We start from the raw sequence: 27,369 nt of genomic DNA, 5'->3' as shown, positions 1-27,369 counted from the left end.
TAATGCATTCTCAGTGCCACTGGTTCTATATGGATTTCTTGTTACACTTAACACCACATAAGCATGTCCGCCTAAAGCCGGTTTTACACTATTACTTCCAGCTGTCTTTTACGATAATTACTTGTCACACTGTATGAGACGATCCTAATAAGAATTCTGTAACAGACTGTGCCATAACATGCTTCCTACATGTCAGATTAAACGATGAAGACAGCTACTACATTCTGCCATACTGGGTGCACAGTGACACAGCACCGGTTTCTTCGTCTTGTTTTTTTGTCACAATAGTCAATAAACTCTATGAACACAGCTTTTGCATGCTGATTAGCTACTTACACACCTGGAAGCTGTAATTCATCCTCTGTTTCTTTCCATGTTGCATCCCTTTCCTCCTGTCGTAATACAACACTGATGAGACGTTATAGAGACATTCTGTCTGCTGCCGCAATTCAACTCTTCAAGCGCTCTTCTTTTAAATCCAATATGTTTTGTTTATGTTTAGTCGTTGTCACTACCATGTTTGTAGCTGTTCTTTGCGTTTTGTGTAATCATATGCCGTCCTCCTATTGGTAGATTTTAGACGAGTGTCGCAGCAGCACTCACACTGAGATTTTAAGCAAAATTTTCAGACACTGCAAGAACTTTCTCTTCAACTGTCTTTGGTCAGCTGCACTAAATCAGCTGAGAACACGTCACATTATAGTTTCTAGTAGAACATCAACCTCGACCACCAACTCACGACCAAAGATTATCCCTTACGATGTGTGATTTTATCTCCGACAGCAAAATCAGGTGGAATATCATACAGCGTAAACCTGGCTTAACACAATAAAATATAACAATATAATATAATTAGAGTAGACATGAACGAATATTGTGCCAGTCCAAGATTGTGTAGAGATGATGTAATCTTTATATCACACAAGCCTAATTATCACAGACCCCCAGGCTGTACTTCAGGGCGTCCTCGGACTCCACTCTGAGAACCACAGACTTAAAGCCACACTAATCCAGTAAGACCACACTAAACCGTTTCCATACTGAACCTCTCGTTGATTCCTCCACTCCGGTATCCATGTAGCAATCACTTCCTCTACAGACACGTGATCTTTTATCTAAACAAGTAATTGTTTATTTACCTCTATTTCCACCAAACCATTCCCAGAACGATGGCGTAACAGTATGTTGAGTATATTCTGAGTTATTTTATTTTTGACATTTCATTTGGAGTAAAAAAGGTTAGGACTATGAATTACAATATTAATCGAAGGAAATGTGTGACTGAAAATATACTACAGGCTCAGGATTGTTTGATTAACGGTGAAATCTTCGGTGGAGCATATTGCTTACACATACAGTACATCTCCATATAGAGTTAATTGCAGTAAAAATTGCAACCTAGTACACAAAGTCTCTGAAAATATATACACTTACAAATTAATGCAAAAAAAAAAAATCAGAAGAGTACACAGTTTCTTGAGAAACAGGAAGCTTAATAAATAACTCCTGCAGTAACACAAGAGCTAATGGCTGAAAATGATAGATAATGGCTAAGATAATTCTCTCACCACATCTCATGCTCCCGTTTTCTTATTTTATTTGAGATCTTTTCATCAATATTCAGGGCTGATATGACCTGCTTTAAAAATGTATTTACACATATAGTTTGGAATGATATGTGGGATTACTATTGCTGTTGCTAGTATGATTATGAGTATCATGATCAAATCATCAAACAAATCCTTCTCAGAAACAACAATAAAGCTTTTTTTCGTAGTAAATAAATGAATGTGCTCTATTGTGCTTAACAACTGAGAAATAAGATCATACTCAGGAACTGTGTTTTGGAGATAATTCTCATGCATTATATCCAGAGACATTATTCGGATTGAACAGATAATGTGTTTTAAACCGATACAAAGACGAATAAGAGAAAGGCAGAGTTTTCACATGGTTTCTTGCTGAGACAAGAAAAAAAGACGCACGAGCGAAAGGTTTTTACTTTCGCAATCTTTAACATGAACACGAGGTGCAGCGCTTTGCATTTACAATGTGCAATGCATTTATTTTTACCAACTGCCTGGTCAAGGTCACAGTGGTTTATATCAGGCTATGAGTTTTTATATTTTGAGAAATAGAACCAACTAAACTTGTTAGGGAATTTACAATATTGCTGGCATACAAAAATAATAGCTACATGATCAGGATTTAAAAAAAAAAAAAAAAAAAAAAACACACTCCCACACACTTCTCTACTAGAGACCAATGGACTACTCGCACTCAGGGTTGTGATGTATTTCCAATTTGAAGTACCATGGATCCCACGTCTCCGGTACACTCGGCACAACAGACAGACTGCAACATCTAACGTTGCTTTTTTCCCCTTCAGTCTTACAATAAAGTCATAGTGTCTGGCTAACATTAGCTTGAGTGTCTGTTTCTATTAATAGGTATTTTCTTACTTTCATAGTTCATAATTACATATGAGGAAGCATTCAGTCTGACGTCTTTCTCCAGCTTATATGATGAATGTTGCTGATGTTCATTTTCAGGAGCTCTTGCAGACACTGTGTCTAAAACAGCACCCTTGCGATAAGCATATCGCGATATTTACATTTGTGATATTTTGATAATTTCAATATATTGTGCAGCCCTAGTGTATAGTTGACGAGCCGGAAGCAGAAGTGCCATTCTGGTTATAACACGAAAGCGTTTGCGCGAGTAGGCCATTATGAACTCAAGTGATGTATCTGGTGTTGAGAAAGACATGCTTCTGCAGACATGCTGGTTTCTTCAGGCACAGGGTTCAAGTTTATGTCCAGATACAGATACGGATACAGATACGGATACGGATACAGATATTTAGAGCAGTAAACAGATACGGATACAGACACTGTCATTGTGCTACACCCCTAACTGTAATCAATGTATCAAGAGCATAAGTTAAGCTTATCGAGATGTCGTGGCAACTATTATATTTTCAAATGAGCAAGAGACAAAGAAATCAGTTGAATTAGACCACAAGAACCAAACCATGTAACTACGATGATCTAACTATTTTTATATATATATATATATATATATATATATATATATATATATATATATATATATATATATATATATATATAAAACTATATTTCTGCTGCTGGAAACATTTGATAATATTACACTACAATACTGAATGATGTATAAAGACATACTGGAGTCACTGGTTTTGTGACATGGATATACTGGATATACATGGATTAGCTCAATCACCGCTATCGAATTCTCTAAGCAGACATACTTTTTTTCAGCCGTTCTCACCAAATAATAAAGTATGATGTTTCATATTAAGAAGTGGGCCAAAGTTACACAATTAATGGCCATAACTTAGTATCACATGGCCATAAATTATGATGTTGTCAGTATATATGTGACAACACTGTATTAAAAAGTAACCACCATGTCATGTCAGTGGCTGGTAATTTTCAAACACAGACCAATCAGTGATACTCAGAGATGCTGAAAGTACAAAATTCTACTGATTCGATTAAAGCATTTTATGTTTTATGCCGTTTATAAGGCACGAAACTGAGAACACAGGGTGAAAAAATGAACACATTTTGTTCATTATCCTTTAAAGGGTTAATAACATACCTCTACATTCCAGTTAGGCCTGGGATTTTGACTTTTTTTATATGTATATTCTGTAAAGTCTTGCCTATTACTCACCAGCCGGTGTTTCCCAGAGCGACAGAGACAGAACTGAGCAGCAGGTTGCATTTGGACTCGCTGATAATCGCTTCACAGTTCGCTCCAGGAGAGATGACCACAAATTCCCGCACTCCATACCTACAGCAGAAAGATGCCTCAGGCAAGGAGATTTTCTATGTTTACTCCTATCACTTCTACCTATAATGTACTTGTTAACCAAACAGGAAGAGGAAATGCTTCAAGATATATTTGAACCTAAGGTCCAGCTACAGAATCTGTAATGTGTATGTATTTACAAGCCAAGAACCTTGACAAGCTTCCCATAAACTTTAATTTTACACACACACACACACACACACACACTCACACACACTACAGGAATATATAATACAGGAAAGTGTACACTTCCGTTATAAAAGCTCAGTGGTGTTACTAACCATCTAACAAGGCAGTGTGCCCTCGGAGGAAAGTCGTTGTTCATACACAGCAGGTCCTGCATGGCCAGAGGAAAGGCATCTGGAAAGAGGACATGATCTGTTTTAGCCTGATTTAGGAAGCTAGGAGGCTTTACCAGCATTTTCAACACAGTCTCATTTTCAACACAGTCTCATTTGTAACACAGTCTCATTTGTAACACAGTCTCATTTGTAACACAGTCTCATTTGTAACACAGCAGAAGAACAGCTGCTTGTCCATAGTTTGTGGTCTCAGAACAGGCTATACTTATGCAAACTGGAAAAGTTCTCTCTCTAGTTTCACTGAACAGCATATAGTACTCATTTTTGGTATGAGTATCCCTGGTACTTTTTCTGGCCCACTGTAAACCATGGGAAATATTTTGGCAACCATCACTGCAATAAATGTACCTTCTTCGCCGTCCTCCTTCCCCTCGCTCTCTGCACATTCCTGTTTCAGGTAATGGTGCGTGATGGAAAACTTGAAATCGGCAAAGTTGATCTCACGTGACTTCTCCTCCCATGTGCCTGTGGTATATTCTCCCTAAAAAAAAAAAAAAAAAGGAAAAAGAGGCATTTATTACAATTATTAGAGTCATCTATTAAACGCATCACCAGTGTTTTTCCAATGTACCTGATCTGTCTGTTCTCCCTCAGCCATTTTCTCACTATCACTCAATTTCTTTTCCTCGCACACTATTTCTCCAATCCCTGTCTTCCTCATTCTTGTCCCCTATATCCTTTAAGTTATCACTCATCCTCAGAGTCCCTCTTTACCTTTCATTCCTTCTCTCCACTGATAAATGGCTTGAAGGCTTGTTTCAGTAAAACTGTGACTCCTACTACAATTCTTAAATGTCCCAAAATGGTACAAACCTTCAATACCATATAGACTTGGCAAAAAATTTAGTATTCAGTTTTTCCAATCTTCAAGGTCTAGTTTCAATGAGTCTGTTCCCACTGTAACCTCATGATTCCTGTTCTTGGCTAGAATCCCATGTGGTCTTTTTCTGTTGTAGCCAATCCACATCAAGATTTGACGTGTTGTGCTTTCTGACATGCTTTTCTGCTCACCATGGCTGTAAAGAGTGGTTATTTGAGTTACTATAGATTTCCTGTCAACTCGAACCAGTCTGGTCATTCTCCTCTGACCTCTCTCATCAACAAGGTGTTTCCATCTACAGAACTAGCAAGTTCTAGATATTTTTGTTTGTTTGTTTGGTTTTTTTTGCACCATTCTATGTTGCGTGTGAAAATTAGGGCTGCAGGATATTGAAGAAAATTTGATATGCGATACCTTGTCAAATAATGCAATATGTGGTATGATGATATAAGTGTGTAAAATCAGTGTAAATTATACATATATATATGTTTAAAATCTGAAAATGACCTAACTTACACGTTTCATGTTCTTCTGAGGAAATGAAAGCATTCTCTGCTATCTGTCACCCTAAAACTTTGACATTTCGTAACCTTTTGAAGTATTAAAACCATTCCGTTATCACAAGCCCTTGCAATATGCATACTGTGATATTTGCGATGTTTCGATAACTTTGATATATTGTGCAGCCTTAGTGAAAATCCCAGGAGATTCATAAATACTCATACCAGCCCATCTGGCACCAACAACCACGCAACAGTCAAAGTCACTGAGATTACTTTTCCCCATTCCGATTTGATAATTAATATCTTTAGCGTGAACATTAACTGAAGCTCTTGACCTGTGCCTTCATGACTGCATTGCTCCTGCCAAATAACTGGTTAATTGGATAACTGCATAAATCGGCAGGTGTACAGGTGTTCCTAATAAAGTGGTCAGTGAAAGAGTCTGAAAGAAATCACCTTTTCGGGTGGCTTGCCAACATTACTGCCAATCAGTTTCCAGTCGTTCAGCACTTCCTCGACTCTGGACACGAATCTGAACACATCGCATGGTTAACATACACTACGTTAGAGCAAATGCAACAAGGCAATTTCATGGATGTGTCCAAGAAAATCTAAAACACAGGAAATAGAAATCATGCTTAATTTGTTCTGTATTTAAATATTTTAAGGAAATTTATTTTTTACTCTGTGAGTGCAGTCAGGCTAAATTTCATTCTTAAGTCCTATTCAGACAGCATTAGCGTTCCACTTCCAACTATATTCATTATAGTCCTGTCCAGAGACTGACATTTTGCAGGCGGATGTGTCGGAAAATAGTTTTTTGATCATCGACATTCGCCGCATTTAGCTGTTTAAGAGAAAATATTTGACAAAATGACAGGATATGTTCCCTCAAAAATGTCGTTTCTATGGGTTGCATCACTCTGTAAATGTAATGTCTTCACCGGGAGTTTACTTGAAGAAAAAAAAAAAAAAGGTAATCAAAGGAAAGCGTGCAAGTCTGCAGGCCATAAGAAAATGACAGCCTCATCTTATATTTGCAAATACTACATCATTATGATTGCTGTTTTCTGATCCAATAAAGTGAACACATCACTGTGTGTGAAGCAGACATCGTTTATCACAAAGATATTCAAATGTTTCAAAAATACACATCACGCCGAAAAAATCAATCTCACCCAAACAGGGTTTTAGTTTGTGCTTAACTTTGATTAAGTTGTTTCATACAACAGTTAACCATGGAATCTCTGTCATGTCCACAGATCAGTTTCAGATATGCCATGACGAAATAATAAAAAAAAATTAATCCTTCCTAATTAATGTATATACCAAAACAACATCATTTCCAGACTGTATCATGGAAATGAGAAACTTTTTAATGTATTAAATGTGAGACAATTTTGTCTGCTTCACAATTGAATTTTTGACAATAGTCGAGCAGTTTCTCTATAGTGTCAGTGTGTGCGTTTGTGTGTGTGTGTGCGCATCTATAGCAACTCAATCACTCTTTACCATCATGGTGAGCAGAAAAGCATCTCAGCATACACAAAACACTACAACAGCAGAAGTCCACATCAAGTTCCCCTCCTGTCAGCCAAGAACAGGAATCTGAGGCTCTCATGGGCACAGACTCACTGAAACTGGACAGCTGAAGATTAGGGAGAAAAAAAAAATCACCTGGTCTTTTTCCTAATCTTCAACTGTGTAGTTTGGGTGAGCTTGTGCCCATGACAGCCTCAGACTCCTGTTCTTGGCTGACAGGAGTGGAACCTGATGTGGTCTTCTGCTGTTGTACCCCATGCACCTCAAAGTTTGATGTGTTGTGAGTTCTGAGATGCTTTTCTGCTCACCACGGTTGTAAAGAGTGCTTATTTGAGTTTACTATAGACCTCCTTCCGTGGCATGGCTGTTGGTGCCAGATAAGCTGGTTTGAGTATTTCAGAAACTGTTCTCATCAACAAGGTGCTTCAGCCTGGAGATCCTCCACACACAGGATGTTTTTTTTGTTTTTTTACAACATTCTGTGTTGTTCTAGAGACTGTTGTGTGTGAAATTCCCAGCAGATCAGCAGTTTCTGAAATACTCAAACCAGCCCATCTGGTACCAATAACCATGCCACAATCAAAGTCACAGAGATCAGACTTTTTCTTCATTCTGATGTTTGATGTGAACATTAACTGAAGCTCTTGACCTGTATCTGCATGATTTTATGCGTTGTGCTGCTGACACATGATTGGCTGATTAGATAACTCCATAAATGAGCAGTTGTATAGGAGTTCCTATTAAAGTGGACAGTGACTGTATGGACACACACACACATATCTAATATTAAATGCTGATAAATTAAAACTGTAAATGAATTGTGTATACTCAAACTGCTAATCATTTACAGTTATTCATTTATCAGCATGTAGGGTCCCTGGAGGACTAGTGATTAGGCCTTGGTGCTCTCACCGCTGTGGTTTGATTCCCGGCCAGGGAACCGACCCCACATGACTGTGCACTCCCAGTGCCAGTCCCAAGCCCGGATCAAATTCGGGCGGATTGCATCAGGAAGGGCATCTGACATAAACACTGTGCCAAATCAAATATGCGGACCAATGATCCACTGTGGCAAACCCCTAACAGGAGCAGCCGAAAGAAGAAGAACAATTTATTAGCATCTAACATTAGATATTTAAGGAGCTGACCACGTGGTGGTTCGTAGAAAATACAAACAGCTAGAAACTCAAACTCCTCTCCGGATGTGAGAATTTTATCCCTGAGGAGAAGTGTAAAAAATGTATTACAGAAAAAATTGAAATAAATGAACTCCAACCGAGGAATAGTTGGAAAATAGCGTGCAGGAAGACGCTCGGTCAAAAACGCACCAGCAAATCTTGTTTAACGCAAACATGCTGCTGCTGTAGAGCTTGATCAACCCCTGGGGGTGGGACATATACCTTCTAGAGAGCATTTAATTGGACGAACGCAAGACTAGTACAGGACGACTCATCAAAATATCTTAAACCTTTTCCCAGAAGTGACAAACTATACCGTTAAAACATGAACATCTCCAAACTATTTTCTTAAAGATATACTATCGTATAAGTGACAATAACATTAAAACACAAGTACAAAAAGTTCTCAGACACCAACTTTAATTTCAGGGGCCAATGTAACCAGTCTTAGCTAGTAATATATTTCAGAAAGAAAATGTACTGGAAAGATGTAAAAACAGTGTTCATTTTAAGCAGAATAACTTTAACTAGTCACTTGTGTGAAAAATGAATATATAAATCACATGACACAAGAGTTAGTTGGCAAAAATACAACTAGCATATACAAAAATAAGTGCATCAGTAATGTTGCTAACTCTCTCTCGAGTCCATGAATCCCAAACCGCTGCCTGCTCCCTGCACTAGTGCACTATGTAGAGAAGTAAATAAAGACTATGTAGTGCACTAAGCTGTAATCTGCTTCATAGTGGAGCATTTGTACTAATGACGCGCCGCTACTCTTGAGTTTTGCGTTAGCACATTCGCTTCAAGGCCTTCTCTACATTTTATAAAAGACTAATCATTATATTATAAACGTCTAATCTATTTTTAGAAGAATCCAATTGCTGTTTTGTTTTGTTTTTTAATCAATCAGTCAGTTAGCTAACTACATGGGAAGTAAGTAGGTGTTAGCTTTTACCTTTCCCACTCGGACGCGGTGGTGAAATCCGTGATCTCAAACACCTCAGACTCGGGCTACAACAACAAGACAGTAAACAGTGTTAAAGTGCAGGAACATGACACAGCTGGGAGATGGTGCAGAGGCAGGAGATAATGTCTGCCTAAGAGGTGGCACTCACATCATTGTCAGCCGCCATGATGAGCTCTGTTTATTTTCTCTGCGCTTTTCTCCACGTGCATTATGGGAAATGAAGTCAGAGAGAGAGAGAGAGAGAGAGAGAGAGAGAGAGAGAGAGAGAGAGAGCAAAGCCAGGAATTACACACCCACACAATAAAGCAATAAACAATACAGTAACTATACAGTAAACCAGGTGCATCAAACTCATTTTAGGAAAAGGACCACAAAGGTGCTAAAACTTTCTGCAGACTCCCCATACAAATTTGTTTTATGAACAAAATCCAACTATTCAAATATTATTATTATTATTGTTGTTGTTGTTGTTGTTGTTGTAGTTATTATTGTTGTTGTTGTTGTTGTGGTTGTTATTATTATTGTTGTTGTTGTTGTTGTTGTTGTTGCGGTCAATAATAATAATTATAATTATTATTCAAATTCAAATTAACCATACTCCGTGTGACTTGCAGTGAAATGCTTTGTACAACTGTTCCAACATAAAAAGAAAATATAGAAAAATATTAAATATAAAGAAAAATATACATACAAAAATGTTTATAAAGAAAAATATTAAATATAAGAAAAAATATATGCATAAAAAATATATGAAGGGATTTACATAAAAAATAAAAAAAATAATAATATAATATTAAAAAATACTATATTAAAAATAATATTTATAATATTACAAATATTATAAATATTATATGTATAACATTAAAACATTATTATCATTATTATTATTTAAATGTGTATAATGATACTTGGCCCAAACATTGGAGCCACAGAGGATTTATTCCTGAGCTTTCTGCTCACCAGAGAAACACAAGTCTAATAACTATGAGAACTGAATAATAAATATAACTTTACTAATGATGGGTTGTGCGTTTTACACAACTTCACAACTTAACAAAATCTAAAATAACGCTGACCCCTTGGCTTTGCCTAACAGACCCCACGTTGAGAACTTTGAGACCAATGACACATCTTAACTCCCAAACTAGGGGTCGCGACCCTACATGGGGTTTCTCGATTTCCAAATAGGGTGGTGAGAGAAACTCGCAATCTCCTCTTTTGTTTCATTCATTTATTTTACAAATTAGAAATTTCAAAGACAAATTAGAAATTTCAAAAAGGTTTTGTGTGCAGGGGCACGGTGGCTTAGTGGTTAGTGGGGTTCGAATCCTGCTTCCGCGTGTGTGCGGAGTTTACATGTTCTGCCCGTGCTTCAGGGGTTTCCTCTGGGTACTCTGGTTTCCTCCCCAGTCCAAAGACATGCGTTGTTGGCTGATTGGATTTCCAGATTGTCCCTAGTGTGTGAATGGGTGTGTGAGTGTGTGTGCGATTGTGCGCTGCGATGGACTGGCACCCTGTCCAGGGTGTCGCTTGCCTTGTGCCCCGAGTCCCCTGGGATCGGCTCCAGGCTCCTCATGACCCCTGGGATCGGCTCCAGGCTCCTCATGACCCCTGGGATCGGCTCCAGGCTCCTCATGACCCCTGGGATCGGCTCCAGGCTCCTCATGACCCTGTGTAGGATAAGCGCTACAGAGAATGAATGTATGTATGGATGGATGGATGGATGGATGGATTTTCTGTGCTAATACTTCAAACCGTTACTGGGAGTCGCATTCAAAGAAGCTGTATTTAAATTAAAGTGTAGATGCTATTTAAGCTTTTTCCTGATACGCTGCACACTATTTCAGCTACAGAAATGGACGAATTACTACCTCTGAAAAACAAACTAGCGTTGTGTCGTAAATAGCGTACTTATGTACTCTTCTAGATCGTTATTCAGTACGGACACTAACCGGTTTTCCTCTTCTAGATCGTTATTCAGTACGGACACTAACCGGTTTTCCTATTCCAGCTAGTGTTCGAATTTTAAAAACCTCCCATGTCACCTTTAAATCTACTAAAATGTCGGTTTTGTGTGCCAGTCTTCTGGATTTCCTAGATTAGTAAATTCTTTTGAGTTTTTGATTTGAGATGCAGTTCATGACAACAATCACGACGACAGCAGAAGAGAAACAGCGCTCATCTGTGTGTTTAACGGCGCTGTGCATTAAATCACTAAACATTTTACAGTTCGATTTTGAAACCTGACGGCCAGACATTTGTAAGTGTCCAAATATTTTCCGGGGCCTTGTATATGCCTGGTGGGACAGAGACTAGGGCTTTTTCCCAATCTTTCAATTCAATTAAGGGCCATAAGTCAGTTTTTATTAGGAACACTAATTTTAAATTCATCTGCTGGACTGGATTGCAACCTTTATCAGGCCAGCTGTAGGTTAGACACCCTGCCTTATGTGAAATGCGATATGAGAGAATGAACTCGGTGCCGCTGTGATTTTACCCTTGAGTGAACCGCACTGTGTCGGAGATCTCGCTCTTTCCTTCTCTCTTCATCATGTTGGCTTTGTGCCTTAAAATATAGACAATTATTTTGAACACACATGGGATCCACAAGCTGAAAAAGCTTTTTATTGATGAAACAGTCAGAGAATTTGGTCAATTTATAAAATTTTCAACCAAGACTCTCCATACTTCAAGTGAAAATATCCTGCTCCTATTCAGAGGCGGAAAGGATTTCGGGTTTGAAGAGGAGGAAGACGTAGAAGTGAATGGGGGGAGGTGGAGGTGGACGAGGATGAAAAGGTAGAAGGGAATGAGAGGAGGAGGAGGAAGAGAGTGAGAGGAGGTGGAGGAGAGGAGGAGAAAAAGGTAGAAGAGAATTAGAGGAAGAGGAGGGAGAGATAGAAGATAGTGAGAGAAGGTGGAGGAGGAGGAGGATGAAAAGGTAGAAGAGAATGAGAGGAGGAGGAGGGAGAGGCAGAAGATAGTGAGAGAAGGTGGAGGAGAGGAGGAAGTGGTGGATGTGGAAAAGAAGGAGGAAGAAGTAGAAAAGAATGAGAGGAGTTGGAGGAGGAGGAAGGTATATATAAAGAGAAGAGGAGATGGAGGAGAAGGAGAAAGATGTGGATAAGGAGTAGAGGAGATGGAGGAAGGAGTGGAAGAGGATGTAGATAAGGAGGAGAGGAGATGGAGGAGGAAGATGTAGATAAGGAGAAGATGGAGGAAGGAGTGGAGGAGGATGTAGATAAGGACGAGAGGAGATGGAGGAGGAAGATGTAGATAAGGAGAAGAGAAGATGGAGGAGGGAGTGGAGGAGGATGTAGATAAGGAGAAGAGGAGATGAAGGAGGAGGATGTAGATAAAGAGTAGAGGAGATGGAGGAAGAAGGAGTAGAGGAGAATGTAGATAAGGAGGAGAGGAGATGGAGGAAGGAGTAGAGGAGGATGTAGATAAGGAGGAGAGGAGATGGAGGAAGGAGTAGAGGAGGATGTAGATAAGGACGAGAGGAGATGAAGGAGGAAGGAGGAGGATGTAGATAAGGAGGAGAGGAGATGGAGGAGGAGGTTGTAGATAAGGACGAGAGGAGATGGAGGAGGAAGGAGGAGGATGTAGATAAGGAGGAGAGGAGATGGAGGAGGAGGTTGTAGATAAGGAGGAGAGGAGATGGAGGAGGAAGGAGGAGGATGTAGATAAGGAGGAGAGGAGATGGAGGAGGAGGTTGTAGATAAGGAGGAGAGGAGATGGAGGAGGAAGGAGGAGGATGTAGATAAGGAGGAGAGGAGATGGAGGAGGAGGAGGATGTAGATAAGGACAAGAGGAGATGGAGGAGGAAGGAGGAGGTTGTAGATAAGGAGGAGAGGAGATGGAGGAGGAAGGAGGAGGATGTAGATAAGGAGGAGAGGAGATGGAGGAGAGGAGATGGAGGAGGAAGGAGTGGAGGAGGATGTAGATAAGGAGGAGAGGAGATGGAGGAGGAGGAGGAGGAGGATGTAGATAAGAAGGAAGGAGTGGAGGAGGAAGGAGTGGAGGAGGATGTAAATAAGGAGGAGAGGAGATGGAGGAGTGGAGGAGGATGTAGATAAGGAGGAGAGGAGATGGAGGAGGAGGAGGATGTAGATAAGGAGGAGAGGAGATGGAGGAAGGAGTAGAGGAGGATGTAGATAAGGAGGAGAGGAGATGGAGGAGGAAGGAGGAGGATGTAGATAAGGAGGAGAGGAGATGGAGGAAGGAGTGGAGGAGGATGTAGATAAGGAGGAGAGGAGATGGAGGAGGAAGGAGTAGAGGAGGATGTAGATAAGGAGGAGAGGAGATGGAGGAGGAAGGAGGAGGAGAGGAGATGGAGGAGAGGAGATGGAGGAGGAAGGAGTGGAGGAGGATGTAGATAAGGAAGAGAGGAGATGGAGGAGGAAGGAGGAGGATGTAGATAAGGAGGAGAGGAGATGGAGGAGGAAGGAGTGGAGGAGGATGTAGATAAGGAGGAGAGGAGATGGAGGAGGAGGAGGATGATGTAGATAAGAAGGAAGGAGTGGAGGAGGAAGGAGTGGAGGAGGATGTAAATAAGGAGGAGAGGAGATGGAGGAGTGGAGGAGGATGTAGATAAGGAGGAGAGGAGATGGAGGAGGAAGGAGGAGGATGTAGATAAGGAGGAGAGGAGATGGAGGAAGGAGTGGAGGAGGATGTAGATAAGGAGGAGAGGAGATGGAGGAGGAAGGAGTAGAGGAGGATGTAGATAAGGAGGAGAGGAGATGGAGTGGAGGAGGATGTAGATAAGGAGGAGAGGAGATGGAGGATGGAGTGGAGAAGGATGTAGATAAGGAGGAGAGGAGATGGAGGATGGAGTGGAGGAGGATGTAGATAAGGAGGAGAGGAGATGGAGGAGGATAAGAAGAAAAAAGGAGAGGAAGTGGAGGTAGAGGAAGAGGAGAAGAAGGAGGAAGAGAAAGCCCGGGCTCTAGCGATGCCCATCACTGCTGACTCTGTGCTGAACAAACACACACGCTTGTGTATTCACAGCTCTACCTGCAGAGATCAGAAGTTCAGCAGGGTTTGAAGCGGAGGCGTGGCTAAGACGAGACGAGGAGTTCAGGTGGAACCTCTGTGAATTATTTAATAACAGTGAATAAAGCTTATTCATGATGGTGAACATAGCACACATACAGTGCAGCTGATTATATCTGTGTCATAGATGTAAAATTATATCGATACATATATAATGCATTGCTTCACTGTTGATAGCTGTTATTATTTATTCCATTTATTAATTATATTTTAGCCTCAGTAGCTAATCTCTGCAACCTCACAAAAAACTACATATCCCATGTCGCTCTGATTGTACGTCACTTCCGTGATGAGATTACAGGTTTCTAGTTGATGTGACAGCATAGATGCAAACCGACAGCTGTCCCGCAGAAAGTGTGCGAAGCGGCTAATTCAGGAGAAGATGCGCTGGTTCGAGGGCTCCATCCCGGCAGCCATTGCCACCTCAAAACAGCACGGCTCTGTTTTCGTCGTCGTCATTGCAGGTAAATGAAACCCAGGTGACGCTCAGAGCTAGCTCGCTAGCGCTAGCAGCTACGCCGAGGAAAGGCCTAGGAAATGTAAATAAAGCTACAGCCAAGGCTAAAGCTAAAGCTAGCTGAGCAAATCCAGCTAGGATGTACAAGAAAACAGTAATGTTACATTTCAGCTAGCAAATGTAATGTAAATCACAGGGTTAAATGGAGCTAGCTAAGAGTAATGCTAGTCTGAGATCTCCATGTTCCCTAGAAAAGCACTAAGGATACACTGAAGTGAAGCGGAGTGCACTATTTATACAATGTGGAGTGATTTAGGACACAGCCTTAACTTGGCTAATCTGCTGGTGGCCTTGTGTCAGGATGACATCATACAGATATCAGGAAATAAACAAACAAATAAATAAATAAATAAATAAATAGAGGTTCCTGACAGCTCAGTGAACAGATTGATTTGTTGTTCATATCAGGGGCTGTATCCCAAATACCATGTTTCTTCCCTGGTGCAATACAAAATGAATACGACCCCTAGGTAGTGCACTACATGTCCAGCAGGAAGTCACTCAGGATTCAGGACCAAATATTCGCACTTTGCATGACTGAGCTGTGTTTCTGTAAGCTTCTGCTGCAGGGAGAAGTGTCACGGACGAGGTAGTGACGTGCAGCAGGATTATTTGGGTTCATTCTTCCATCCGTTCATCCATCCATCCATCCATTAATCCATCTTCAGTAAGCGCTTTATCCTGGTCAGGGTGGCGGTGGATCCGGTCCCTATCTTGGGAACACTGAGCGTGAGCCGGGAGTACACCCTCTATGGGATGCTTGTCCATCACAGGGCATCTCACACACACACACACACACACACACGCATTCGCACCTAGGGGGAGTTTATCTTAGCAAATCCACCTTCTGACATGTTTTTTGGGAGATGAAAGAAAAAAACATAGATACAGGGAGAACATGCGTCAGTTTTTGGTTTCAGCATTTTGGTCAGACTGGAAAAACGTGACAATTCTGATCTATATATAGCTCAAGATAGGAACCTATATTAACTTAATCATGCACATTCACAACTCTCTCTCTCTAGTGTAGCTTAGCTTGCTCATTCTGGAGTGATCGATGATCACTGTGTCGTTGTTATTATTGCGTTATTCGCACTGTGTCCAACACTGATGGGTTAAATAAACAAATGATCATTCAGAGTGATAATCAAATGATAATCAAATCATTCAGTGTAATGTTATCAATAAAATGTGTGAACATTGTAGCTCCCCCCGGCTACAGAACCTTCAGTTTCAGGTTTAACATTGATGAGGTGAAATGAAATGTGTCTGTCAGTGTGTAATGTGAAATGTTAATGTCAGTGCACAAGAATGTCACTGTTAATGTTAAAGCAGCGTGAATAGCAGCCAGTGTAATACTGTATCAAATCTAATACTGAACTGAAAATTGATTACATTTGAGACTTTATGAAAACATGTAGTGTGGATTACTTATACATGTTATTAAGCATTATAATTATACATTAATATCTACACATTATGTAGAGGATCCGTCATATGCTAGGGGTCCATGGCTGAATAAAGGATGAGAAGCACTGCTCTAGCTGTACAGTTTACGCTCAAGTCTCAATCACTGAACAGTCAATAACACTGATATTATAGATTAAAATCACAACTCTAATAAAGAATTGATTTCGTAAGAGATGCTCGTACTCTACACCCTACATCCTGCGGTAACGTGAGTAATGACCCATAATCGCACTATCCTGTGTCACCCAGAAGAGGACGGATTCCTTTAGAGTCTGGGTTTCTTCCTCCTGTCGTCTCAGGGAGTATTTTTCCTAGCATCTGGTTTGCTCATTAAGGGCGAATCTGTATCCGGATTTCTGTGAATCTGCTTCGTGACCTTGTTAAAAGTGCTATATAAATAAAATCGAATTGAACTGTGTTAACAAGTATGATCTGTTCGCTGCCAGGAGACGACGAGCAGTCCAAACAGATGCTGTCCAGCTGGGAGGATGAGCACGTAGCTGAGCTCACCAACAACTGCTTCGTCGCCATTAAAGTGGACGCCAAAAGGTGACGACTTCCTAACAGCTCGGACGTTTAGTGCACTAAGATATGATTTCATACCCGATATAAAACAGAGATCAAGGCAGCCATTTTGGAAACGTGGGGTATGTGTAGATGGCAGAATGTTTTTGCATTGTGTGAAATGAAATCCCTCTGTCTTTCGCAGTGAGACGTGTGTCCAGTTTTCACAGATCTGTATCCTTTCAGGACCTCCTTCGAATTACAAGGCTGACTTCGTCATAGTTTGATCCAGGACTCGTATCAGTCCTAAATTCAGTCTAGATTCTTGACAGGCATTGATTATGATCCTGATACATTAGTAGTTGATGCACTTAGGCTAGGTTAGGTTCAACTTTATTGTCATTGTCAGTGTACAAGTACAGAGACAACGGAAATGCAGTTATCATGTAACCAGTAGTGCAAATAGCAAATATGTTAAAATGAGGTAACAAGGTTATGGTGCAATAAGTTAACAGCTTACAGGTAAAGGTAAACAGTATGCAAATGGCAATTAGGTGGAATAAATAAGAATTACAGTGCAGTTAGTTGAGATAAACAGTATACAGGTAGAGGTAAGCAGCATGATGCATACAATGTAATGTGCAAATAACAGTCTGATATAAATAATAGTAATAATGACAGATAATGCAGTAAAGTGCAAGTACTGGCAAATAATTGCAGATAACAGTAGTGTCTAATGCTAATATTTAGTTATTAGGTGGAGTCTGGCAGAAACTGAGTTCAGCATCGGTACAGCTAACGCTAACAAGATGGCTCCAATGAGAAAGCGAAAGCCGAAGCCGCTAATTGTTCCCTTAACGTTAGTTCCTGGTAGATCCCGTGGTGTGCATTCCATCCAGCTTCTTCATAGGCGACAATGGAATTCCCCTGGAGATCATCGCTGGTGGCGTCTCTGCAGAGGAGCTGACTAACAGGATAAGCAAAGTCAAGGAGGTATACACACACACACACACACACACACACACCATCAACAACAACAACAGTGTTTAGTTTAAACATTAGAGAAAAAGGGTTTCTTCCTGCGCGAGACACATGCGTTTGTTTTATTATCTATTATAACCTTTTTTTATATCCCTTTTTATTTTCATATGTTATGATTTACCATTAAAAATTAAAACACATGTGGTTAATATAATTGAATTTATCATTAAATGCCACGTATGGTTCATTACAGAGCCATAAAACCTAAATTCTCTGTAACCTAAAGTGTTAAAAATAACAAATATACTGTAGATCATCATATCGAGTGACATCTATACATTCAGTCTTTTAACAACAACAACAACAAAAAAAAAGCATTAGTGACACACACCACATTTATATAGTCATTTCTATACGTTTATATACTCAACATATGCAAGTTGTTCATACACTCTTCCCCACACATTCTCACACCATGGACAACAAGCATAATGATATATACACCATTTGTTCTATAAAATACATCTACATGACTGTATAATCCTTAAGCCACTATTCTGAAGCGTAGTTCAGTGATTTTACAAACCCTCTAATAACCCAATGCAGGTTTATATTAATGCACTCTTTCTAATATGATGCTTTACATACCCTAAATCCAGTGATAAAGGGATTATTTAAGAAGGAAAACATTGAATCTTTGATATGTTTGTTTACCTTTTATGGAAGGAGTCTCCAGTGTTAGGAATAAAGCTGTTCCACCACAAGAAAGACTTCAGAAGAGTTTTGCAGTTTCTCAGTATCATGACAAGGTGTACTTTTGGCTTACTAACATAAAGAGAAAGAAAAAAAGAGAGAGGACGCTATAAACAACCGTTTATAGCTGTTATAATAACGTAAGCGATGACAGAAACTAACTTGTCTCATGGACGTTTAACAACATTAATAATTTAAACGTTGTAATCAATGATAAACCGAGAGGAATAAAACACTTGGATTATTGTGATGTCGATTATTTTCCATCATGTTTTATTCTTTACTTACTAAAATGCCTCCCTTCACTGGTATTCCTAGTATTTTCCTGCCCCACACTTCTGTCTGATCTTCTCACCGCCTCTCCGTTCCCCTGCTACCTGTATAGGTACACGCTCAGCAGACAGCCGCTCCGGCTCAGCCAAACCCGGAGACGTCCGTCCAGGCTGAAAGTCCCTCTCCTTCTGAAAGCCATCCTGTAAACTCAGATACTGTAACAGGAAACCCCTCCACTGCTGCTGCATCTAAAGGTGAGACGTGTGGAATAACTGCACTGCTCCAGAGTGTACTTGCATCACTCATATGTCTGTGTTTAACAACATTTTTAAATATCAGACTAAGGGATTTAGGCTTGTTGGAGTCATGCAAAGCTTCTTCATTTGCATGTCATGGTTTCGGTTCATTCAAGGCAGGGCTGCATGTCAGAAGCATCAGACCTTTTCATGCTGTCGGATGAAATTATTCTTACACTGAGCTGGTATTATTGGTCTTAGCTTTGTTTTTTTTTTTTTATATATAAATCTTTATAGAATCTCTGTCCATGCCCATGGAAGAAGCAGGGGCTTCAGGTCAGGTGACTCCAGGTGACGATACAAGCCAATCATCAGAAGACACATCACAGGCGTCTCAGGCAGAGGAGCCCTTGGATGCCAAAGTCGAGAGGTAAAGGTTTTGCGGAGGGGTGTCATGCTGCAACAAGAACAAAGTACAGACAGACCATATCAGCAAATCTGATAAATCACAGAACACGGTATTTGTGCGTTACATAAGTGTCTCGTGAGGTGCCTCTTTATAGTGTGATATAATGGGAAGCATGACCATGATGTTATACCTAAAGTCCTACAATAAGCCTTTTTTTTTTAATACGGTTTTCAGATTTTTTTTTTTACTACTTTACAACGACAGTAAGATTCTCATTTGAAAAGCTGTGGCTGCTTTCACATATGGAGCTTTCGATCCTGAGTTGACCAAAGTGCAGGAAGTGAACCCAATATACTGTGTAATTTTGGTTTCATGCAGCATTTTTTTTTTCCCCCAAAAAAAGGCAAGCTGCTAAACTGACCAACGAGGCATAAACTGAGCCAACGGACAGCTGCTTAAGTGCTGCAAAAATACAATAAAGGATATCTGGACTGAGAGCAAATAAAAAGAAAAGAAAAGAAATGCTGGATACTTTTATTTGTAACTAATCCTGTGGTTTTGGTTGATTTTCCTTGATATCTGTTTGCACTGTTTGCACTTACTGTCCTCCTACACTCTCCTCAGCCAATGATTTTTGGCCAAATAGTAAACAAATGAAACAGGAAATGAAATGAAATGGGGCACGTTTAACTTGTGTGAAGATTAAGCTCAGTCTTCGTAATGTAGCTCATTATTGTTCCTTTTAATATTAGATGAGATAATCTTTATCACTCAGGTCATTTTCATGCGTTTCCTTTTTTTAGGTTAACAAAGAAACTGGAAGAAAGAAGAGAACAGAAACGGAAGGGAGAAGAGGAGGCAAGTCTTGCGATTTATAACACTTTCACACCACACTGTGCAGATTTCTATATTTGTTATTATAGTTGCTCTTACATGAGCTTAAACCTGTCTAATGCCGAGTCCCTTCTCACGGCCAGAATGAGATAAAGAAAGAGATCGAGCGGCGGAAGCTTGGCAAGGACATGCTGGACTTCAAGCGGAAGCAGGAGGAGGAGAAAACGAAGCGCATGCTGGAGGAGAGAAACAGAGAGAAGGCTGAAGAGAAGGCGGCCAGAGAGAGGGTCAAACAGCAGATCGCTCAGGTCTCAAACTGCTGCCTTTTACACTTCACTGATTTATTTCTATTAATCAAATGCAAAGGCAAACATGTAAACAATACATGCAGTTAAATTGCTTAAAGGAATAAAAGTTCAATAAAATGTTCATACAAAACACGTAAAAGTTGTAAAAGGTTAGCTTTTAGTTAAAATCTCTCTAAAATTTTGCAAAAGAGATCCAAGGTTTTGAAGACGCTTAAGGTTGAAAGTCACAAGCAGGAGAAATAAATGGGAGAAGATACAGATTGGTAGCTGAGATGAGAATTCTAGCGTGTTTGGATGTAGTGAAGACATCAAGTACAAACTGATGTTTGAGAAAACGAGATCAGTTCAAAATAACAGTGCAATGATATTTCAGTATGGCATAAGATTTGCAAAGTTGACCTTTATATTAAAAGTTGACTGTTAATAGGGATCCTAATAAATGAATAAAATGTGTAGATCTGTTTATTAAACTGTCAGCGAGCAGCCTGTCTGTATCATTGGATATAAAAATGGATATCCTTTTACATAAAATCCTTTTTTTTTTTTTCCCCCATTACACTTATCTAACATGATGTCACAAACATTTGAAGCACAAATGTAACAAACACATCTTGCATAAAAAAACCAGATGCAGGTAATATTTACGTAACATATTAAGCTTGGTGAAAAACCTCGTATTACACGTATTACACAGTGTTGTACAAAAAGAGTGAGAATGTGGTACTGTTGTGCTGTTCCAGGACCGTGCAGAGCGGGCAGCCCGCTACGCTAAAACCCAGGAGGAAGCCGACGCAGCCAGAGCGGCAGCGCTACAAGCCAGACAGGCCGAGCAGGAGATGAAGAAAGAGGCTGCACAGAGAGAGAGAAGGTCCCGTATTTACAAAAGAAAGAGCTTATTTTGATCATGCTTTATTTCAGCACGAAAGTCTGCATTGGAGATCAGTATATTATTTGATTCTCGAGATTTATTTGTATGCAAGCAGGTCAGACCATTAAAAAAAAAAAAAACAGAATTGAATCTGAATCATCATTCTGGTGGTTTAATTTAAATTAAACTTGTGTAATCCAATTATCGTTTAGTGGATTGGACTCAGGAACAGTTTTCCAAGTTTGAGTTAAACTGCATAAAAATGACCAACATTTATAATGTTATAATGTTTATTATAATAATTTAACCTTCAGGTGCAGGTAAATAGTTTTAGGCCAAATCAGCAATGACTTGCACTGATGCAGCTGTTACAGTGCTGTACTTGCAGCAGCTTCCTGTATCGTATGATTGAACCGTATTCCTTTCCTCACAGTACGATTGCCAGGATACAGTTCCGCCTCCCTGACGGTTCCTCTCTGACCAATCAGTTTCCCTCAGAGACGAAGCTGCAGGAGGCCAGGCAGTTTGCAGCTCAGGTCAGTCCGTGCATCGGTTCAGTTTAAGCCTGTGTTTATGCACTGACTATTTCTCTTCAACATGAGAACTGTTGAACGAGACACACACAGGAACAAAAGGCTCTAACAAAAAGAAGAGACTGGAGACATGATACATGGCTCACACAGCCGAGTTCAGCATTATAACTAGTTTGCATAATATTGAAGATATTAGTGTGATTTTTTTTTTTTGTATACATTCATACAAAAATCATGGAAATCTGATACTGGAAAAGTGTATTGGTAAAACCTTCCAGCTTCCAAAATTTCCAAAAAAAAAAAAATTGTTTATTGGCAAGGTGCTTTGTTAAAGTTACAAGCTTGTCAATTGTCTAAATTTTTATTCTGAACTTTCTTTCTATTTGTCGTGAGGCTTGCTAGTTGCTCATATGTACAGTAGGCCACTTTGTAGGTCTATAATTACTGACTCTTGCCCATCTTACACTTTTTTTTTTTTTTGACAAGTGTATATCGCATACAGCAGTGTTACTGGGATTTTATAGCTTATATCAGTATTCCTTATTGGCACAGAGGAATGTCGGTCTCCTTTCCTCTGTCTAGAGCTTTAATTTTTAAGTAATATGATTTTCATAAACATATTTATACTTATGCTTTTTTTTTTTTTAAGCTTGCTGGTTCTTAAAGAAAGATGAGTGACCAGATAGATGTAAATGGAGTTGGAGATTTAGAAAGACTTAACATAAACACTTAAATATTTCTCATTCTGCTTTGGTTCTAGTGTTTTATCGCTTTGCTACAGAGGCTCGTCACACATTTAATACCTGAACTTGGTGCGTTTTAATACTGCAAGACTGGCTGGATTGGTGTTTACATATACTGTGCATTGCTTTAATATACTGTGTAGCCTTAAAGGTGTAACAGTATATTATCTTATAGTTTCATTAAAAAGGTCTTAGCATGTAAGCATTAAATTGAATTTGCACTTTCTGCTTTGGTAGTCTGCTATACACTCCCCTGAATAACTCACCCGAATTCTCACAGGAGGTGGGCAACAGGTTCGGGCACTTCTCTCTGGCCACCATGTTTCCCAGGCGTGAGTTCACAGCTGAAGATCTGGAGAAGACTTTGCTGGAGCTCGAGCTTGCACCCAGTGCCTCCATTGTCCTGCTGCCGGTGAGCCGCTTACTAGTTACTGAGAGTAGTGATGCATCACAGGTTACAGTATACTGCATATTAAGGGTGGGTTTTATATACAGAGAGCCAAAAATGAGTTTCAGTGTTGTTCCCCTCAGCAGTCAGGAAGGCCCGCTAACACCGTAGTCCAGTCCTCTAGCACAGGTGGCATCTGGGCTTTTCTGGGCACCATCCTGTACCCTCTCCTGGCAGTTTGGAGGTTCGTGAGCAGCTTCCTCTTCAGCAGCCCTCCTCCTGAAGCCGCAGCAGCTCCCCGTAACCAGCCACAGCGCCCTTCAAACTCCTTAAACGCTAACTCTGGAGAACCAAAGAGGTGGGCCACATTGATAAAAAAAAAATCATTCTTTTCCATTTCTTAAATGCGTGCTGAGGTCATTTATTGATCTTTATCAAATCTTTTCCTGTTTCCAGAGAAACAATCCGCAAGCGGGTCCTAGAGAAGCGACCGGAAGACTTTAAAAAAGACGGGAAAATCTACCGGCTAAGGACCCAAGAGGACAGCGAAGACGACAACAACACGTGGAACGGCAACTCCACCCAGCAAATGTAGTGCAATAACCCCACTTTATCTCTCTCTTTTTTTTGCCCAGTCGTCTCCTGTCTTCTCACTCTCTGACCTGGTTTGACTTTGCGCGTGTCTTAACGGTGGATTATAAATGATTTAGGGCTATGATTTTTATTCTTTCCCTCTCCGACCCTCCACCTCTCCCTTGCATGGGTAGATAAAAACCAAGTTAATCTCTCATGTAAGCTTAAACAGACATCCACTGTGTGTAGATTTCTTGATTTTTGCCATTTGCTTTCCAGCAGTATTCTTACGATAACACCTTGCGTGCTAAACAGGCTAAATTAGAGGCTTGGAAGCTTGAATCCTGCTGCCTTTTTATTTAAACTGTAACATGTATGACATAAAAAGTTTCCAGCAAAATTGTGTGACTGATTTTGGGGCAATAGGGTCTTGGCAACCAGTGTGTTTTATACGGAAGCTTGGACCCCTTGGCAGAAGAATGTTTCTACTAGTTGAAAGTGGAAGTCACTTTAACACTGTCATTTAACAAAACAATAAAGATTTTTCGATTAAATCTTTGATCCGCTTTAACGTTTTCCTTTTTTAAGCAAACAAATAAAAGGAACAATTAAGTTTACAAAATTCTCCCTGTACATGAAATTCATTCTATCAACCAAGATATGTGTCATACGTTAACATTTTTAGTGTTGTGCTGAAATCTCAAGGAAAGTAGAAGAAGCTTATATCTACCGATCACACACTAGACGATCACACACTCACCTCAAATTGCACCAAGTCATTCAGGAAGCTCAAGTCGACTTGCTTATGAGTTTTCTGATATCTATAATAATAGACAAAAGCATGTTGCACAAGTACAAGCATCATCATCATACAAGCATCTAAAATTTTAAAGTGGTGAATTTAAGATAAATCAAACCTAAGACAGGATTCAGATTATAATATACTTCCAGTTTGATTTCTACTGTAATTTCTGCTGCTGTTTGAAATGAGTGAAATATGAGTAAGAGTATCCTTTGAGTATGAGTAACTTTTTAAAAAAGGGTAGCAAATACAGAATCTCCAAGCACAAGAGGTATCAGGATGAATCAAGTTTTACTTTAAGCAATTAAAGCAGTTGAAGCTGGCGGCTTTACGGTTCCATTACTTTCATAATTAGTCTCATAGCTTCAGTGTAAAAATTAATCTTAGCTGATTTACTATATTTATGGTTAAGGGAAAATTGTGTACCTTTTTTTTTTTTTTTTTTTTTTTTTTTGCTGTGCTTTTTTTTAAAAAGATTAACTAAACCTTTTTGGGTGTAAGAGTGAATCATTTTAACACTATTAAATAATAAAAGAACATTGAAGGTTCTACTACATTGCGTCACTTCCTGCTTAACCACAGTTTTACTCACGATCCTGCCTGAATTGGGTTCAATCTTAAATCAAGCAATTTCAAAACCTGGATTTGCAAAAGCTGAAGAAAAAAAAAACAACCCAACAAAAAACACCCCCCACCTCCATCTCTGCCCTGTGTCTGTGGAGCTTGCATATTGCCAAAGCCTGTGCTTTGGGGGCTTCCTTTGGGTACTCCGGTTTCTTCCCCCAGTCCAAAGACGTGTTCCAGGCCGATTAACATCTAAATTGTCCATTGTGTGTGTGTGTGTGTGATTGTGCCCTGCGATGTGTTGGCACCCCATCCAGCGTGTGCTCCACCCTGTGCCCCGAGTCCCCTGGGATCAGCTCCAGGCTTCCCACAGCCCTGTGAAGGTTAAGCGGTACAGAAAATGGAGTGAAAAATTACATTTATAAATGTGCACTGAATCACTTGGCTTTTTATTCAGCAGTTTTGAATTTTTATGAATATAAATTTTTATATGAATTTTATATCAATGTTTCAGTTCTGCTGTTGCAATGTGCTACCAGTAGATGGTGATATTTACTTTTTCAAGAAGAAATCAAACGCACAGCATTTTTAATGTACATATAGTAGCAAAAAAAAAAAAAAAGACCAACCCTGATTTGGTTTGCCAGGGTTTAAAAAGTAGTCTGATGCTCTTTATCTAAGTCATAATGATAGACAAAACACATTCTGTGTAAAATAATGTACCCATGGGCTAACAATTCTGTAAAAGCTGATTTGAGTAAGATGTTCTGATTAATGAGGTTGTAGGTGTGAGATGTAGAGATACCCTTACCTATAAAATGTCTAGTTACTGACAGACGCACATTTTTTGTACATTCCTGTGAAAAAGAAGAAGAACCCGACGGTGACAGCAAATATCCTTCATAAATCTCCAGATCCTGCAAATCTGAAAGTCTGGGGACCAATGCGACAAACTGTTTTTTTGTTGTTGTTTTTTTTTAAATGCTAATGCTATGTTTGGAAAAAACAGCACTGCACACCAACACCAAAACTTTATCTCAACTGTAAAGCATGGTGGTGGGAGCATTAGGATTGCTTTGCTGCCTCAGGGTCTGGACAGCTTACAATCACTGAGGGAATGACAAATACAGAAGAGAAGTATGAGAAGACTGAGGAAAGCCCATCTCCCACTCCCCATCCTCACCATGTTCTACAGAGGGACTATCGAGAGCATCCTGTGCAGCTGCATCACTGCCTAGTTTGGGAATTGCACCGTCTCGGACTGCAAGACCCTCCAGCGGATAGTGAGGACAGCTGAAAAGATCATCAGGGTCTCTCTACCCTCCATCACGGACGTTTACACCTCACGCTGCATCTGCAAAGCCACCAGCATTGTGGATGACCCCACACACCCCTCTCACACACTCTTCACCCTCCTGCCGCCTGGTAAACGGTACCGGAGCATTCGGGCCCTCACGAACAGACTGTGCAACAGTTTCTTCCCCCAAGCCATCAGACTCCTCAGCACTCAGGGACTGGACTGAAAACACACGCATACATACATATATACACACACACACACACACACACACACACACACACAACTGAGCATCCTCCATCCTCTCTGCAATTTTTTTGCAAGTTTTTGCACGTTTATGCTTTTACAGTACTTATTATACTGCACATAGGCTGCTACTCTTATGTTTACACTATTTCAGCTACTTGTATTGTACTCTTGTACTATTTGCACTATTGTCACTAGGTTCACTTTTAAACAGAACTGTGTACTGGTCGGTGCTGCACTGGGACTTACTATGCCCATTGTCTATCCCAGTAGTCATTGCACTGTCTTGTGCTGTCTTCACATGTTTGCACTTGTGCAGTTTATGTATAAATTATGTAGTCCCTTATAGTTCTGTGTTGTTCTGTGTTTGTCTTATGTAGCATCTTGGTCCTGGAGGAACGTTGTTTCGTTTCACTATATACTTGTATATGGTTGAAATGACAATAAGCTCCACTTGAAACTTGAAGAAGAATGTCAGAGTTGCAGGCTATCACAGGACAATGAATCCAAAATACAAAAGAGAAAACTTTGTTTTTGAATGTGTAAGCTTATACAAGTCCTATCTATGTGCATTTAGCAAGACTAGTAATCTCTGACAACCTAACATGGTACAGCACTACGTTACTAAACTTTAAAGCCTGGTATAAGAATGAGCTCTAAACAAATTCCCAAAAAAAGACAGCTAGAGTTTAAACCCAACAGGGCCGATTTAAAAAAAAAACAAAAAACACCTTGTCTAAAGCAAGGCAGGCATAGTATGAGGGGGCTTATGATAAGCTTCAACC

At 39.9% G+C, this 27,369-nt stretch overlaps 2 protein-coding genes across 5 annotated transcripts in view; one reads left to right on the top strand and one right to left on the bottom strand.

Moving 5' to 3' along the window:
• Positions 1-9,461, bottom strand: part of rab3gap1 (RAB3 GTPase activating protein subunit 1) — a 67,870-nt gene extending 58,409 nt beyond the window's left edge. For all 3 annotated transcript variants that reach the window (XM_053234064.1, XM_026928135.3, XM_053234065.1), the window contains exons 1-6: positions 9,379-9,461; positions 9,219-9,274; positions 5,997-6,072; positions 4,566-4,698; positions 4,137-4,215; positions 3,718-3,837 (exon numbers count right to left, since the gene is read on the bottom strand). In XM_053234064.1, coding sequence (XP_053090039.1) covers positions 3,718-3,837; positions 4,137-4,215; positions 4,566-4,698; positions 5,997-6,072; positions 9,219-9,274; positions 9,379-9,396 — 482 coding nt within the window. In that variant the 5' untranslated portion in view covers positions 9,397-9,461. The remainder of the gene's footprint in view (positions 1-3,717; positions 3,838-4,136; positions 4,216-4,565; positions 4,699-5,996; positions 6,073-9,218; positions 9,275-9,378) is intronic.
• A 5,098-nt stretch (positions 9,462-14,559) lies between these two features.
• ubxn4 (UBX domain protein 4) lies at positions 14,560-24,234 on the top strand. 2 transcript variants are annotated; one of them, XM_026928293.3, is made up of 13 exons: positions 14,560-14,749; positions 16,719-16,821; positions 16,982-17,010; positions 17,651-17,769; positions 18,896-19,037; positions 19,317-19,449; positions 20,232-20,286; positions 20,406-20,570; positions 21,311-21,438; positions 21,872-21,974; positions 22,995-23,126; positions 23,246-23,460; positions 23,559-24,234. In XM_026928293.3, the coding sequence occupies exons 1-13, from the start codon at positions 14,668-14,670 to the stop codon at positions 23,695-23,697; spliced, it is 1,545 nt and encodes a 514-aa protein (XP_026784094.1). In that variant the 5' UTR covers positions 14,560-14,667; the 3' UTR covers positions 23,698-24,234. The 2 variants fall into 2 exon arrangements, with proteins under 2 accessions (XP_026784094.1, XP_026784095.1); XM_026928294.3 differs by having other exon boundaries at positions 14,653-14,749; positions 23,249-23,460.
• The last annotated feature ends 3,135 nt before the right edge of the window (positions 24,235-27,369 follow it).

This window comes from Pangasianodon hypophthalmus, chromosome 5 (genome assembly GCF_027358585.1).
Source record: "Pangasianodon hypophthalmus isolate fPanHyp1 chromosome 5, fPanHyp1.pri, whole genome shotgun sequence".
NCBI lineage: Eukaryota > Metazoa > Chordata > Actinopteri > Siluriformes > Pangasiidae > Pangasianodon > Pangasianodon hypophthalmus.
Note: the sequence above shows the minus strand (reverse complement) of the source record. Positions and strands in the feature narration are given on the sequence as shown.

Coding starts and splice junctions, on each gene's coding strand:
- ubxn4 (XM_026928293.3), top strand. CDS start 14,668: ATGCGCTGGTTCGAGGGCTCCATCCCGGCAGCCATTGCCACCTCAAAA. Junction 20,571..21,310: donor TCAAACAGCAGATCGCTCAG/GTCTCAAACTGC, acceptor GTGCTGTTCCAG/GACCGTGCAGAGCGGGCAGC. Junction 23,127..23,245: donor CCTCCATTGTCCTGCTGCCG/GTGAGCCGCTTA, acceptor TGTTCCCCTCAG/CAGTCAGGAAGGCCCGCTAA.